The sequence below is a fragment of the Canis lupus genome, chromosome 19 (genome assembly GCF_011100685.1).
Source record: "Canis lupus familiaris isolate Mischka breed German Shepherd chromosome 19, alternate assembly UU_Cfam_GSD_1.0, whole genome shotgun sequence".
NCBI lineage: Eukaryota > Metazoa > Chordata > Mammalia > Carnivora > Canidae > Canis > Canis lupus.
In genome coordinates, this window is record NC_049240.1 from 54,571,818 (window position 1) to 54,589,867 (window position 18,050).

Here is an 18,050-nt window from a genome sequence, read left to right on the forward strand (position 1 = left end):
GGATCAATCAAAAACCTATAAAGATAAATGAGACTGTCACCTCATACTCCCTCAAGTAAGAGAAATTCAACTAGGTATTTCAATATTCTCAATTAATATATGATGAAACTGAGCTATGGACAATGGATATAGAACAATGCTTTCAAGATTGAAAGGAAGACAACAATAGAATTCAGATATCCCAACTCTTTGTAGTCCTGGGACCCAGCCATGTATTTAAACTAACATTTAAAAGAGAGAATTTCCATTCATATTGCATTAGGAATGGAAGCTAAAGAGAAAATGTTTAGCACCAAAAACTGTACACAGTTCTAAGATAGGTAACTTGTCGTTATACCACACTCCCAAAGCTGACATATATTTTCCTATGAAGGTATTTTCACTTCATATTTATGCCTCTTACATCGCTGATTTGCAGGGCATTAATATGGGCCTGCAGCATGACTGGCGTGTCAGAAGGAATGGTGATGTTGGTTTTATCTTTATTCCATGCATCTTGATATAGTTTCTGTGGAGAGAAGGGAAATATTACTTGAGTAATGAATATATGAAACATTAAGACTTAGAGACTAACCTGAAAAAAATTTTTGGGTGGTTAATTATATGTGTTAACTTGGCATAGGCCACAATACCCAGATATTTAGTCACACATCATTAAAGATGTTTCTGTGAAGGTAGTTTGCAGATGAGACTAACGTTCTTCTCAGTAGACTTTGGTAAAGTAGACTACCCTCTGTAATGTGGCTGGGTCTTGTCCAAACAGCTGAAGGCCTTAATAGAGAAAAGACTGACCTCTGCGGAGCAAGAAGGAACTTTGTCAGCAAACTGCCTTTGGACTTGAACTGCGACTCTCTGCTAGGTCTCCAGCCTTTTCTGCAGGTTTTAGGCTTGCCAGCCTCCATAACCATATGGCCCAGCTCCATCACATAAATCTCTCTTCCTCTGTGTATGTGTACAGACATAGTCTATAGATCTACCTACATCTCTCATATACATATACGTGCACACATATATACACGTACATACACACATATCTACATGTATCTATACATATCGACATCACCTATTGGCTCTATTTCTCTGGAGAACCCTGACCAATACAATGTCAAACCATTTAAAATGCAGCATTATGCTACGTGTTTTAGTATTTAATAGGAGTCAAAGAAATATTTGTTCTACTTTGCATGTGCCTTTACCAAATGAGTCAAGAGATTCTTAGAATTGCTCCCTTCACTATAAGTCTTCCAAGGGGAACAGTCCACTTGTTCAGTTTGGGTGGCATCCTTTGAAAACAGAGTCCCGCAAAAGGAATGCTTGGTAATAGGATGGTTCTTACCTCACTTATTTGCAGAGAATTGGCTTTTGCCAGGACAACATCTGGAGTGTCAACAATGGAAGTGAATTTCAAGGCCTCTGGCCGCGTCCTGTAAAGTCTTTCATTCACCAGGCCTTGAGCATTCTTCACTCTGTTCATTTCTACTGAGTCTTCTGGCATCCAGCCGATGCCACGCAGCCACTCCAAATCTGCCTTATATACACTCTACAAAGATGTTAGACAGAAATTATGTTCTATGGTTAGACACACCATCTCATAATTGAAAAATAAGGTACATGGGATCTAGTACAGAAGATGGTAGTTCCAAAAAAATAGGACCTGCGATTTTATAGGACTCAGGGGTTTTAATATCAATGGCACAGTAATTTGTAAAAGCATAATTATACATCCTAGCTGTGAGGAGTGATAAAATCGTAATAATATTGAATTTCATGGTAATTATTTGATATTTCCAAAAAATTATAGAACTGAAAACACTTATATAAAGGAAATTTTGTTGAATCTCATTCCATTTTAATTCTATAATAACTGAAGAAAACTTTGGTCCGTGGATATAGTACAATAGTGGCAGTTACTTTAAAAGTAGTCAGATAATTTGTGTTTGTTGGCAATATATTTTCATTGCCAGAAAGTACAGATGACATGAAGAAAACAGTCTGGAATCTAGGCCAGTAAATGAAAGACATGGCCTAAGTAGGATTCTTCATCTCTATTCTTTGATTCCTAGGGCATAACTCCTGAATACGGGTTATGTATTAAACAATGCGAGTGGTGCCTTCCTGGATGTGTGCAGTGCATAATCCATGAGTCTATTCACACAGGGGTCCACAGGAGTGGACAATTAATAAATCTATGCCCTCTCATCCCGTCTTTCCCAAAGTTTGTGTTACGTACATCACTCTGCAGTTCATAGGCCTTCTTTGCTTGGATAATGTCGTTTTGATCAGGTAAGCATGTCCAGTGATGTAGGTAATTTCGATAATCAATGTCACTGACCAAAGTTTGACATTGCTTGGCCATCACGATGCCTAACATGTCCACTGGGCTACTGAATTTGGTCTTCCATTTCTGGAATTCCTTCTTGTACTCCCTTTCACTTTGAATCTTCCCTGCATGTATGGCACACATAATCTTGGGATCATCTTCAACGCTCTTGGCTCCAATGTGGTGGCCTTTCTGTCTCTCATATGCTTCTTTGTATTTGTACTAAAATGAGAGAAATACAGCTTTAGAAACCTAGTTTTAAGACTGTATAGATGCCAACAACTGCAGAAAACGTGAACACCCACAAGAGAATGGATAAGAACTTCATATCAGAAACATTTTGGCATCTCTGAATAATCTTAAGCTCTATCATAAGCATAACGGTGGTATATTCATTTATCTTCACTGGTGCAGGCCTTCCAGCTACAATTCCAAACTATTCTTCTCTGTGACAACAAAGGGAAAAAGTCATAGAAAGTAGGAAGCAGGAGTAGGGAATACACATGGAAACAATTGCAAAATGTGGCCAACCGGCCTCATAGTGGCCATTCTGCAGTGTGACACCAAAGGGGGTTAGATAAAGGGCACTTACATCACTGGCGATGTCCCTTGAGGCCTTGGCACTTTTGATGGAAATAGCATCAGCCCTCAGATCATAGTCCTTCATCTTTGATTCATCCCATCCCTTGGTGTAAAGTTTCTAGACAGAGGATAATACGTAACAGAAAAATAAGAGTGGTTTAGAAAAGTTAATAGGCCAATTCCAGACAGGAAAGTGTAAGGTAGAAGTAGGTTAATGAATCCGAGAAAGGCTTAAGAGACAATCAGGAAGCTTCTTACTTGGCTGATATTGACAGAATTGCTCTTGGCCAATATGATTTCTGGGGTGTCTGGCATCACGTGGATGGAGGCTTTGTCAGCATTCCAAGCTTCTGTATATAAATGCTATGGGGAAAGTGAGGTAAAACCCTTTGTTAAAGCTCATATATTACAGTTATTTTCAAATTTAACACATCTTAGTGTAAAAAAAAAAATCCTAAAAGCCCTCGTAAGGCTATTTTACAGGTGAGGGAAGCAAAAGGGTACTGGGGAGAGTGAAACATGATGATATTTAAGCTGCCATATGATAGCTTCATAGCTAATATGAAGTGATATAATGGTTTCAATTATTAATTCTTTTCTTCCAGTGAATCTCAAGCTTACTCATTGGACCTCCAAGGATGGAACCCGGCTATAGTATTATGATATAGAAGTCCCTAGACTCCAGAGTTAATCCCAAGTTCAAACCCAATTCCACTATGTCCAAGCTGTGTAATCTTGAGAAAGGTACATAATGCCTTGAATTCCTCATTTCTAAGAGGGTAGATAATATTTTTACTGAGTGCTTTTGAAGATTAACCATAACATATGTAAGATGCTGGAGTCTTAGGCACTCAGCAGATTTTATGGTGTTTCCTATTCTTATCACTGTAGTTGCTGTGATAGGCATGGGATAAAATAGAATTTCTGGGGTTTTAATACTTCAAGCTTTGGATTTTGCTGAGAGTTGATGTCATACTCTGCATTGAGCACCGAATGTTGGAAGATGTCCAAGCAGGTGCGGAAGAATTCAGGTAAGTTCAATTCAATCTAAAATGTGAATATTAAGGACCTATCTATTGGATAAAGAATGAGCCAAGTATCAATAAACAGATTGCTAGAACTCCAGAAAAAAGAAGTGATTATCTATCCTGTGTAATGACACTAAAAGCAATAGTAGCAGCTCACTTCCTAAAGTAGACTTCCGCAATCAAACAAACCAAGGAACTAATTTGAGTTGTTCACTGGCATTGCTATAAACACGGTCTCCCAGAGTTCAGAACAAAATACTAAATGGCTGTTTATTCCTTCCAGGATGCATAAAGAGAAGTTTGAGTCTGCTCTGCCTAGAAGAATGTACAAGGACAAGTAATGGATCGATGGATGCCTCCATGTCACTGCTCAGAAGAGTACGTGCATTTCTCCCGAGAAATTATCCCAGGCTACGCTTCCTCATGCACACAGAGAACTGGGGGATACAGTGTTGAGAAACACACGCAGGTCCAACTAGAAATCAAATAGATGCTCTGTTGAAGACATGTGTGAGAATCAGGCCCATTACCTCTCCTTTCTCTGAAAACCCTTTAGGGCGTTTCTCACTTTATGAGCCAAGTCCATGGAAGGTAGAACTCAGGAAATGGAAACAGTTGGATACTCACTTTGCTCATCGTCAGGGCATTATTCTTTGCCAGGACAATCTCTGGGGTGTCTGTAATGCATGTGAATTTGAGCTGGTCTGCTGGCTGGCGGTACTTCCTTTCACTCAGGATTTCTCCAGCTCTCTTCACCTTCTCGACCTCTACAGAGCCAATGGGCACCCATCCAATGCCCCTCAGCCACTCCAGATCAGACTTGTAAATAACCTGAAAATGAAATAATGCCAAATATTACCTAGACAGCCTGGTGTGTGACCTGGAGTTAGCATATAGACACACTGTATAGCTCTGAATCTTACTGTGTGAATTTCTGGGAAGACCCAAGACTGACTGACTTTGCTGTAGAGTGGCTAGCCCAACACTCTGTCCCTGAAGGTAGCCAATGTTTGCTGGTTTAAAGACTCCTCAGGGATCCCTGGGTGGCTCAGCGGTTTAGCGCCTGCCTTTGGCCCAGGGAGCGATCCTGGAGACCCGGGATCGAATCCCACGTCGGGCTCCCGGTGCATGGAGCCTGCTTCTCCCTCTGCCTGTGTCTCTGACTCTCTCTCTGTGTGTGACTATAATAAATAAATAAATAAATAAATAAATAAATAAATAAATAATAAAAAAAATAAAGACTCCTCAACTCTGTACTCACTTTGGCAGCACGTAAAGACTCATAAAATCTAACAATACGCAATTTCGTTGATGCAAAACCATTTTAAGGCAATTAGTGACTGCCACCTGATAGAAAGCATTCTCCGATTTGATTGTCTGTGCTCCCTGTATGGGAATACTACTCCATCAGAATATGGCTTGTTCTTATCCCAGCAGGCACTGACCCTATATCATAAAGATGAACACTACTAGCTGATCACATGTTGAGTTCATGTGTTTTCTGGGGACAACAAAAAGGGCATCTTTTTTTCATGTGATTCTATATACATGCTTTTTTTCATGTGATTCTATATACATGCTTCTAAACCAAAGAGTACCTGTATTTTTTACTCTTATCTTACTTATTCTCCATCCCCTTTCTTATGTCATAATTGAAGGAAAAAATGTATTTTATCTCTCCATCATTTTTCTTCTTTGAATTTAAATAACTGGCTAAAGGAAAATTTTTCTCATCAGTAAAGGTAACATTCTTTCTGTTTGTATGGCTTTTTGGGAAATTTTTTTTTTTTTTCAAACAATGCCCCTATGTTTATCATTCTTTCAAAAGTGACTGCTTGTGAGAGCCTGATCAAAAAACCAAGGAGATACTATACCAATGAAGTAGTAATTGAGTCCCAGGGATAATCTGCTGGAGGACAACAAAAGTGCCTCACGTGTTTCTAGAGAGTTATATTGTTTTCAGGTTCTTAGAAAAATTCTCTTAATAGGTACAGTTCACTCTTAAACTTCCTTGTACAAGTAATGGGTTAAATTAAGCAGTCAGAAAAATGAAAATGCGGTCAATTCATTTGGAAATTTAGATTGTATTAAACCAGCAATTCTGAACCTGGCATCAATGAACTTGAACAGAAAAATATAATGTCTTTAATTTTATTAACCTCTAATTGAAATACAGCATTTCTCTCAGTTATAAGTATAGGCTACAGATCACGGTAGCATTAGCACTATATGAGACTTTGTCAGCAATAAAAAATCACAAGTATTTTCATATGCTATTACAGTTGTTGCAGGCATCTTCAAATATTTATGCTCATTACTTCTTTGAAATTAAACTGTTATTAAATCCAGTGCTAGATCTTTTATTTAATGTTAAAAAAGCACGCATATTACTACATCATAAATTCAATTTAATACTTCCATAACTATATTTTGATTTGATCAATTTCTTCTGAAACATAAATATACTGCATCTTGTGCATCTCATGACATTGTCTTGAGAAGCTGTCCCTGGTCTCAAGGGACTGCCAAAAGATTCCATGACATGAAAAGTTAGAACCCCTTTAAAAAAAATCTTTTAAATATGTGCTGATGTGGTCAGCACCACAGAGGTAATCTGTCATATGGACACTCTCTAGTCCCAAAAGAAAAGAAAGGTAATTCACCTGATAAGATCACTTTCTCTTCCCCCCAAGGGAAGGTGACCCTGTCTGAAACAATCCTTTCCTTTCTTATGCTAATAACTTCCTTGTCCTACTCTCCTTCCAATAAAAACCTTCCATTTTTACAATTCTTTGGAGTTACTCTCTACTTGCTGGATGGATTGCAGCCCCATTCATGAACTGGTTAATAAAGCTATTTAAATCTTTAAAATAAATAAACACATGCTTAGACCCACTCACATCGCTCTGAAGGTCATATGCCTTCCGGGCCTGAATGACGTCGTTCTGGTCAGGCAAGCACATCCATTCATGTAGGGGATGCTTGTAGTCTATGTCGCTTACGAGGACCTGACATTTCTTGGCCAGCACCAACCCCAACATGTCCACGGGGCTGCTGAACTTGGTCTTCCACTTCTCAAAGTCTTTCTTGTACTCCCTGTCACTCTGGATCTTGGCCACATGTATTGACCACATTATCTTGGGGTCATCCTCAACATTTCGGGCCCCAATGTGGTGGCCAAGCTGTTTGCGGTAGCCTTCCTTGTATTTGTACTGAAAAAAGAAAAGTGATAGGAGCCTAATGGATAAGAACATCTCATTTATATAACATCTTATAATTTCATATACACATTATTTCCTTGGAGTTTTCCTTCCTAGCATAAGGAGAAAGGTTAATGTTATTGACTCCATTTTATAAAGTAGAAGCCTAAAGGCTTCTATAAGAGGGATTTTAGGCAATTTGTTCAAAATGACATCAAAAGTAGGTGAGAGCTACTAGTTCTTAATATTTTTCCCTTCTGTTAAACTACACTACCTACTTTACATTTGATTACTTAACATGGAAAGAGAAAAGATCTTGTACAATCTAAAAGAATATCTACTTAAAGATGTGGCTATTTTTTTTCTAAAAATTGTATTAAAGATATGTTAGAATATCTCTCTTGTAATTAGAGTTTATACTGAATGCCCTGATTGAGAGAATGGGCTACATTAAATAGTCTCACCAGAAGATATCTCCCCTTATTAACCTGTAATGTCATTGAACTTTCATCATGAGAGAGTCATGCCTCAGGTTAACATTCTGTACTTTTAAAATTCAAGAATAACATGTTATGGTCCATTTTTACCATGAAATGATCAGTGTGAGCTTTTCTAGAAAATGTCTTGATAATAGAAGGAATGAAGCCTAAGTCTCAGGCATGGGGCCCCTCCAAAAGATGGAAAGCCTGGATTGGGTTCCTGAGGAGCCCTAATACAAAATGAGGGCCCTAGATACCCTCAAGAGATGCTTCTCATGAGAAGGGAAGGGCTACTGAGAAGAGACAAGTAGGTGCTGAGGAAAAGCTTTGCTTACTTCTCAATTTGTCCTTTCAACGAGTTAGGGGTATTCTGGTAGGAGAACCTCACTGAAAGTTACAAAGGATGAAAGAAAACTCTAAAACGCACCCATCAACTAGTCTTCCTTTAACACCAGAATAAGGAGATAAAAGTAGTAGGAAAGGATTCCCATGTATGCTGGGGGACTTACATTTGCTTTCAATGTTTTTTCTACAAACATCTGCATCAATTGCTGCTCAACTTCTGAGGCTCCAAAATATGAACCCATTTTTAGTGTCTATAAAACACCCATTTTTAAAGAATATACCTCTATCCCTGATTGATTAGCAGGTATAATGGACACGGTATCTTATGGTTTTCTTAGTCTTTTTTTATTTCCAACTTTCTACATGTGGGAATCACTAAATGAAGCTGAGACTTGTAGGGACAACCACAATTCTGGCAAGAAAAATTATAAAACTGCCATTTGGGAACATATTTGAGTAAGAAATGCCTCTTCCAAAAACATCAACTTACATCACTAGCAATCTCTCTCGAAGCCTTGGCTGCCTGGATCGGGATGGCATCCAAACGCAAGTCACAGCCTTCCTTCTTTGACTCTTCCAAAGCAAGTTTGTAGAGTTTCTGTAGAAAAGAGAGTCATCAATCATAACTCCTTTCATAAAAAATAAAGCTGTTTATTATTAAATCTTCCCTGTCCTCATTTAAACTATAGAAAGAAATCTACAAAATCAAGTATGAGAGTGGGTTGGGTTCCTACAAAATTATCTAAGGACTTTTAAGGCACATGTTCTAAACTTTGGGATTTCACTGATTGTTAAATTAAAAAAAAAAGAATTGGGGGAGACATCAACATGTGATTGCCAAAATTTTGTTTTGCCAAATAAGTACATGTAGAAAAAAAATAACTATTTACTTTCACCATCTTAATATAAAAGAAAGGTCATCTTAATACTAGAGAAAGAGAAAAAATAAGGACATTATTTTCAAATAGAATATATTTGGATTTAAGAAAAATCCAATGTATTTTATTTTTTTTTCTCATTTTTGCTATGGACTATCATCACAGACCATGATCTATCAGTTGGGTAGGGTTTCAGAATGATCGCCCTGATGAAAATGCTGTTCCTGAAAGAGATGCCTAGGAAAATGCTTGCAAAGAACATTAAATGGTAATCAGAATATTCCTGAAGCAGCAAAATAATATAGGGCATGATAACCCATTGGGTTCCAGTACAGCACCTGCCTGCTAAATAATTGTTTAATCAAATAATGAGTTGACATTCACACTGACTTGTTGGGAGGGGAAGGCATTAGGAATATAATTCCTATTGAAATATTTCTCCATAAGCATTCCATTTCCTGGAATCCTGTTGGTAAAAGCTGGTCTACACCATGGACCTACCACATAGTCCAAAATTGAATCAATAGACAACTCTCTTCTACCAACATTAGTTTGGACAATGTATAATAAATTAGTTGAAATATTTCACTAAGAAAATAGTTACGATGGCTCTTTTTTGCCTTTCTGTTCATTTTTGATCAATAGTTTACTCACATCACTGTAGTTTATGCTGTTGAGTTTGGCTAGCATGATTTCTGGTGTATCTGGCATGACATGAATCGTTTTCTTATCATTGTCCCAGGCTTCAGTATATAAGCGCTATGAGCGGGGGGGAAAAAAAAAAAGATGAGCAAAATTATTTTGGCACTCATGGACTTTTTTTTTTGATTATGTGTACCTCTAACAAAAGTAGAAATAAAATTATTAAAGTTGCATAGATTCCTACTTTTTGTGTAAATTATTAGTTCTTAGAGTATTTAGTTTACTTGTATACTATTTCATTGACTCAGTTGTTACTGTTTCTTATTTAAATTCTTTAACCATTTGGAAAACTGTAATTGGGTTACAGTATTAAAACTCTGTAATTATGAAATTGGTATTTCTCATAGTTTAATGTCTTAAAGTATTATTAAGCAACTATGGTATTATAATGGAAAAATCATTTTTAAAGGTATCATAAGTCCTAAAGGAATTATAGGAATTCAGTAACAGGTCAGGTTTTTTTGTTTTGTTTTTCACCTTTTTCTACAGTGAATTCCTCTATCTAGCATAGCAGTGAGGAGTAAAAACTCACCTTACTCATATTTATAGCATTGCTCTTTGCCAGCACCTGCTCCGGAGTGTCAGTTATGCTGGTAAATTTCAGTGTTTCTGGACGCTGACGGTAGATCGTATCACTCAGTATCTCGGTGGCCCTCTTGGCTTTAACAACATCCACGGAACCAATTGGAACCCAGCCAATGCCTTTCAACCATTCAAGGTCTGACTTGTATAAATTCTGCACATCAATGGATAAGAAACATTCACTAAAATTTCAGATTCATAGTCACTAAATGGCCTATACTAGAGAAATGAAAAAGTACTGATGAACAGATAAAGCTCCCAGCATAGCTGATCACTCATTCACAGGCATTACTGAATCCTGAGAATATATTTTTTTTCCCTGAGCATTTTTTGGTACAGAGGATTGTATCAAGAATGATGAAATAATTTTTCTAAAAGGTAGAAGGCACCTGCCTTCAAGGGTATTACAAGATGTTTACATAAAAGCAGAGCTTCTTTAGCTTTGGAAAATGTGCTCTAATAGCTCCCAGTAAGACCCCAAACTCAGACCAATGCTATGTGAGTGTTGCAATTATAAGACCTCTTGACCTCTTGCTTTTTAAGGGAAAAGAGGTGAAATTAAACTATAGTAGTGAGTTTCAACACGTAGTAATGTTAACCTCTGCAAATCACACTCTTGCATTTTTAAAATTGCGATATAGTTGACATGTAATCTATTAGTTTCAAGTGCACCACATAATGATTCAGTATATGCATATATTGTGAAATGATCGTCACAGTAAGTTTGGTTAACATCCATCATCACACATACCTACATTTTTTTGTGTAATGAGAACTTTAAAAACATCTTTATATCCATCTTCAAAATCACAATATCGAGTGTGTAATGTGGTGTTGTAAACATAGTATATTAGATATTACTCAATTTTATTTTCTTCTCAATAGTACATGCTGTTTGGAAGAATTAGATCACTAGTTTTGAAAAAGACAAGGATATCTTAGTATTTCCTTGTCAGTAGGTATAAAATGTTTATTAAAATAACTTGGCATTCTATACTTCTGTTCCTCCTTCCACCTCCATTCACACCCACAACGTTCTCTTTAGCCAAAAAAAATGTGCAGTTATAGATCTTTGAGAACTCAGTCTCATCTAACTCATGCAAAGGAAGCCTGAATCACAAGAAATATACCTGTAGGTAATTGCTAATATATATTTGATTTCCTCTTCTACATATGACTTTTGGGGAAGAAAAATTGAAGTAAATTGTAGTGATTTCCATGGGAGACTCTTTTTAAACATTTAATCACTTATTGTTTAAAACACACAAATAAGGGACGCCTGGGTGGCTCAGCGGTTGAGCATCTCCCTTTGGCTAAAGGTGTGATCCTGGAGTCCTGGAATTGAGTCCCACCATAGGGCTCCCTGCATAGAGCTGCTTCTCCCTCTGCCCGTGTCTCTCCCTCTGTGTCTCTCATGAATAAATAAATAAAATCTTTAAAAATATGTACAAATAAGTCCCGGTCCATTGACATTTGTCAGAACCTAAGAACACGTCTCAGATCTGTTTTTAATATGCAGAACCAGCCTCAGGGATACTCACATCGCTCTGGAGGTCATAAGCTTTCCGAGCTTGGATGATGTCATTCTGGTCAGGCAGGCAGGTCCACTCATGCAGAGGATGTTTATAGTCCACATCGCTGACCAAGATCTGGCACTGCTTCGCCTGAACGATACCAAGCATGTCCACTGGGCTGCTGTACCTGGTCTTGTATTTCTCAAAATCTTTCTTGTACTCACGGTCACTCTGCACTTTGGCAATGTGCAGAGACCACATTATCTTGGGGTCGTCGTGTACTGCTCTGGCACCAATGTGGTGACCCAACTGCTTACGATAAGCTTCCTTATATTTGTACTGAAAAAGAGAAACCGGTGAATAATGAGGGAGCACCAAGGGCTATTTCCTGTCATTCTTTTTGTGATGAGGCTTTGCTATGAAACCCTTAAGACACTAGAGGAATTTCAAGGGCACCTGGGTGGCTCAGTTGGTTAAGCGGCTGCCTTTGGCTCTGGTCATAATCTCATGGGTCCTGAGATCAAGCCCTGAGTCAGGCTCCCTCCTCAGCAGGGAGTCTGCTTCTGTCTCTGCCTCTCCCCTGACCCCTACCTCATGCTCATACTTTCTCTCTCAAATAAATAAAATCTTTAAAAATAAATAAATAAAAGACACTAGGGGAGTTTCATCACATGCTGTTTTACATAATGAAAAGCTCTGGAAGGCTGTACAATAGCGAGAATACATTTACAACACTGCTGAAGTATACACTTGAAGATGGTTAAGATAGTAAATTTTATGTTATGTATTTTTAATTCATGATTAAAAAGAACCAGCGACAAAAACTGACAATTTGTGACTATTCAAATTAATACTGAAGTTGTCCAGGAATCTGAGATCTTCATTCTTAGGGTAAAGGAATATTGATTTTGTGCGACCCCTCAAGCAAGGACACATAGCTTTTTAGCTATCCTCTGTCATTCCTTAAGTCATGGGGGAGAGCTCTGTTAAAGCCTGCTTCTCTCCTGGCATCTTTGTCTTGAGTGTATCCTGAGGAGAGCTTATGAGGTTTTACGAGAAGCTCAACATCTCTCTACCTAGCTTTAATATCAAGGTGCTCAATCTTATTAAGCAAAGACCAGAGGACAAGAGTCAAAAGAACCACATTCCAGTCCAGGCCTCGTCTCTATGCTGCTTACGATCTTGGGCACGTTACCTACTATCTCAAATACTCAATTTATTTGCTTGTACAATGAAGGCAGTTAAGACTGAGGACTACAGCTCCACAGATGAGGACTACAGAGACTTCCAGCTATGACCCCCTGTGCAGGGGGCTTGGCCTGTTGGTAGCAAAGGGAAGGATTTGATCAGCTCGTACATCACTGGCAATGTCCCGAGAGGCCTTGGCAGCCACGATGGGAATGGCGTCGCTTCTCAAGTCATAGCCTTCTTTCTTGGCTTCTTCCATGGCCTGGCGATAGAAGTTCTGAGGAAAGAAAAAGTGGCTTTTAGATATAGCATTCACTTTCACTCTAAAAATGCATTTTTGTCAAAAGACAACTACTCTGGACACAGAACTAACTGCACTACTATGTTTAGACTTCAATCTTTTAAAAAAAAATATACATATTTTTTACTTTCTATTTAACTGAGGTATTTAAGTTGAAGTTTTATATTCAGCAGGTTTTAACATTCCAAGTTCTCGCACTCAAATCCTTATAGATTTTAGATGTTAATAGATTTCAAATGTGTTGAATTGTTCAGCACTTGGCTCTGCTCATGAAACAATCAAGAAATGTTGATTTATGTAACTCCAAATTTGCATTAGGAGTTTTATTCGCAAAGAATATGAGTGTATAACAATACATACTACCATGTGAGTACGTAAGCAAAATCGAACAGTGCTGATCTGAGGATAATCTGCTGGTCCTAAAATCTTTGTTAATATTGACTTGTTCCCTATTCATTTTGTCAACTGCTAGAAATTGCTAGCAGTCATAAGGAATAGCGGGTACTAAGGATTTATGAGTTGAAAGCACAAAGATGGTAAAATTATATTTGATAATTTTTTTCTGTAAATTAGAAAAAAAAACACCTGTTCGGTTTCTGTGATAGGACAGATACACACAGAAGGTGGAGCACAGGTGTTCCATTGGAACATAGTTTGAGAACCAGTGCATTAGACAAATCATCTATACTGGAAATCATTAGCCTTTTTGCTTGTGAGCCACCTATAGGAATTTTGACCAATCCCATACAATGTTAAAATAAATGTTAAATAATTGCTAATATATTTTTAGTTAATCAAAACATAATAAAATATGGATTTTGATGATTTTTAAACATAAAAGTAAAAATTATTGTATCTCCCAATGTTATTTTTGTGATTTATAGGAACTGGTGGTACCTTGACTGAAAAAGCTTTGGGTGGACATTAATAGATTAAATTGTGTGGCAGAGTTTTTTCCTTTTTTTTTTTTAATACTCTCAGGCATGTATCACATTAACTTTTTTTCTCTTTTTGGAAATAAAATATGCATAATATCTAAATATTTTAATGTATGTTTTAATTTTTAAAAATATCTCTTTTCCTTAGTTTGAAAAATTTCAAACCTATAGAAAAGTTTTAAGAATAGTACAATGAACCAGCTACCCAATTATTAACGCTTTTGCCGTATTTATCTTTCTCTTGTATGTGTGGTATGTATATTTATTTCAATAGTAAGAACCAATGAAGAGTACATTGTAATCATCATGACTTTCACTTTTATATATACTTAAGCTCATGTATTTTTTTTTTACAACCAGGATATTTTTATTAAATTTGGGAAGTTTAAGATCTATGTGTAGATAGGAAGTATTCAAATTTCACCAACTGTCCAAGTAATGTCATTTCTGGCAATATTGTTTTTTTTGTTTTGTTTTGTTTGTTTTGTTTTGTTTTCCTAAAATCCAATTCAGGAGCATGAGTGGCATTTGGCTGTCTCTTCTGTTTCTAGGCCTTTAATCTGTGCTTTTTGTTTTAAAGTGAAAGAAGAGATATCACCTTAAAGCAGAGGCCCTCTCAGGTGAGTAACGTAGAAGAGCATTAGGGAAGCTGAAGCTACATTAAGTGATTTGCTTAAAGCAAATGCAAGCCAGAAAACCTGCTGGAAAGATTTTGTTACCCCATAGACCCCTGAAGTTTGAAGGTAGCTCATCTTTGTCCCCGCCCCAGACAGACTGTGGTCCTGACTGATGGAATAACTTAATCCCTAATTTCAGTTTCTCCCCTTTCCTCTATTAAGAAAGTTATTGACCCCAGGAATGTAGTCACAGAACCCGTAGATAGTTCTGGAAAAGGATACAAAAATCACTTATGGTTTTAAGAGCAAAACAACAATGACCTCAATTCTTTAGGGTTTTATCTTTCTTCCTACTTTATAACATTTAGTATTTTGTCATTGTTGAAGCTGTCTAAAGACAAAATTTTAAGTGTAAGGAAAATAAATAGTGTGACAAATAATGAAAACTAATTGCTTCATTATTATGTCCCCATTCTCATGTTAGATTGAATTAAAAATACTGGAATAAGATCTGAATTTAAAACGTGATGCAGAGACCATTTTTAAATGACCTAAGAGTCCTTGAAGGAAGTGTGTTTTTAATGTAGATTATTAACATGTGACAAATTACATTCTTCCCAAGATAAGATTTTACAAGGAAAAGCTAGAGTGAAAATAATAAATTTGATACACTTGAGATAAAATCCCAAGGCATTTTGTCTTCTTAAAAATTTCTAGAGAACTGGAGAGTCAAATAGCTACTCTATTATATTTTTCCTTGGAGGTCTCTGTCCTTGAAATGTGTTTAGATCATCTCATGTCTCGAGGCCAAGCAAATAGGTTAATTTCATTCTTTCAACATTTGAAAAAGATGCAGGGCTTCAAAGAAGAGAACACTGGTTACCATCAAGATTATGTTTTAAAGCTTGTTTGGTAAGTTATTTACCCAAGAGAACTAGAACAGGTAAATGAGAATTTAAGAGGGAAAAAAAAGTGAAATGTGGTTGCTTTGTTTTTTTGGTTTATATTTATTGAGCTAAGTATGGAATGCAGGTACCAGTTGGGTTGAGAAGAAATTCAGGAGAGCCATTTTGAAATCTAATCCTTAGGAGACACCCCTTAAAGAAATAACATGCTCACATAATTCTAAAGAAAATAAATCCAGCTGAAAATTATAGAAATAAAAGCCCAATTTCCTCTCAGTCTGAAAAAAAAATTACCCCAAAAAACATCTACTTCATCTGACCTAATTTCAACAAAAGGGAAAATGTCATTACAGTTTGGATAGAAACTAACTTCATCTGTCTGGGGTGAGACAGACTTCTTGGGAAAAGCTCAACCAACTGAGAAGCTCTGTGGCCAAGAAAATTGCTCAAATTGCCAATGGCAATCAAATACTTATGATCAGGCTTGTCCTAGGGTCTTTTTTTTTTTTTTTTTTAATCCTATCCTCTTCATTTCACTTGTCATGGTTACTTGATATGAGCTTCTGTCTTCTTTAGGGTCACATTATTATAACCAGAAGTAGTTAATAAAGATAGAAGAATGACTATGGTCAAGTCTTGAAAATAAGTACTTAATTTTCCAGTGTTCTCAAACTGAAGAAAAGTCCCTCCAATTTTTTTTTTTTTTTTTTTAAGGAAGACACACAAACATGTAGGAAATCTAGCTTTTCTTGAATAAACCAAATAATTACTGACTTTGGCAAGTAGAATTGGGCAAGAAGCTGTTTCTGCCACAGTATTTCTGGACTGCAAAGATATGTGATGACAAGTTTAGTGCAGCCAGAGATAACACATAAAAAATATATTTTATTTTCCTTAGGCAATTTTGAAATGGATGGATTTGAGAATTCTCATATCAGTTCTTGTAAACAAACTTCAAGTTATTTTGAGTACATTACATAAATCTAATATGCATGGTAAGTTGAGTGTACAGGGAAGAAATTAAAGTTTATTAAGCAACTATTCTGTGCCAGGCTCCATGCTGGGCATATTACATACACAACCTTATTTAGTTACCACAAAAATTCTTCAAGATGTGTATTTTAATCCCATTTCACAGATGAGGTAACAAGAAAAACAGAATATATTGAAGTACTAATCTGGTAAATAGCAATCATCATTTTAAAATTAAAGTTATAAGTTCCAATCATTAATAATTGGCTTTGAGTTCGTTTATCCTCCTGACATGGAGACATTTTGTATTTATTTCTGTATCTTTTTATCTATCTACTCCTTAATAGATGGCACATATATTCAGGGTAGGGTGATGGGCATAAAAAAACAAAACTAAGCTAATTGGTGCACATGAGAATTAAATCCAGACTTCTAACCTTTTACCATATCAGCAAAAAATCAACATGGCCAGATCAAGAAAACAAAACAAATGGTCTTACCTCACTATAATTTATTTTATTTTGTCTTGCCAACATAATTTCAGGTGTATCAGGCATGATGTGGACTTGGGTCTTGTCTTTGTCCCAGGCTTCTGTGTATAAGCGCTGTGAATGATAAAAAGGTTAATAAATCAGAAAAACAATGTTGTAAACAGAAGTTTCTAATTTAAAGAACAAGACAAAGTTGAAAGGCAGTCTCCTCACTATCTATACTGTGTGCTGTGTACCAATACTCTTCCATCTCTTTGATATTATAAGATACTTTTATTGTTACTAAATAAAAACATGGATCACCTCCAATTAAATTGCAAGCAAGTATTTTCCAAGCATATACACCTATCCCGATGTACTGTGGCTACCGTTAAATTCTTCCCATGGTTTTGTTTGTTGTTTATTAACTGCAAATGTAACTGGATCCACCACCTCCAGATTTCTTTTTTGATAAATGTTATGGAGATTTGCATCTGACTTGTTTGTTTTATTCTCACTTAGATAAGTCCCAACAAAGAAGAAACATTAATATCAAATCACGTATGACTCTCATTGGCTGCAAACAAGATGAACTCCAAAAATCTGTCCTATTCGTAACTCTGGCTATTTCACAGAGATGTCAAAGCAGAAATTCCCACATACATTTTTGGAATACTGATGTAACCGAATAGAGAATGCAACCAAATCACTAAACACAATATGGCAAGTTGATAAAATAAAAAAGACTAAGGTAACCATAGATATCCTCAAGGATATATGGTTCCGTTTTAGTTTCCCCCAAACTGGGGGCTCACCTTGTTCATGTTGAGGGCATTGTTCTTGGCCAGCACCTGTTCCAGGGAATCCGTCACACTGGTAAACTTCAGCTTGTCTGGAGGCTGGCGGTAGATGTTGTCACTCAGTATCTCTGCAGCTTTCTTGCACTTGACCATATCCACAGACTCAATGGGGACCCAGCCAATGCCTCTCAGCCACTGGAGATCTGACTTGTAAATGTTCTGGTAAGAT

The 18,050-nt window shown here is 36.8% G+C and overlaps 1 protein-coding gene across 1 annotated transcript in view; it reads right to left on the reverse strand.

The window, feature by feature from the left end:
• NEB (nebulin) overlaps positions 1–18,050 on the reverse strand; it is a 200,311-nt gene that overhangs the window by 89,887 nt on the left and 92,374 nt on the right. Inside the window, 14 exon segments of the mRNA XM_038565199.1 lie at positions 404–508; positions 1,337–1,540; positions 2,231–2,542; positions 2,913–3,020; positions 3,161–3,265; positions 4,558–4,761; positions 6,831–7,142; positions 8,445–8,552; positions 9,487–9,591; positions 10,067–10,270; positions 11,658–11,969; positions 12,988–13,095; positions 17,052–17,156; positions 17,837–18,040. Coding sequence (XP_038421127.1) covers positions 404–508; positions 1,337–1,540; positions 2,231–2,542; positions 2,913–3,020; positions 3,161–3,265; positions 4,558–4,761; positions 6,831–7,142; positions 8,445–8,552; positions 9,487–9,591; positions 10,067–10,270; positions 11,658–11,969; positions 12,988–13,095; positions 17,052–17,156; positions 17,837–18,040 — 2,496 coding nt within the window.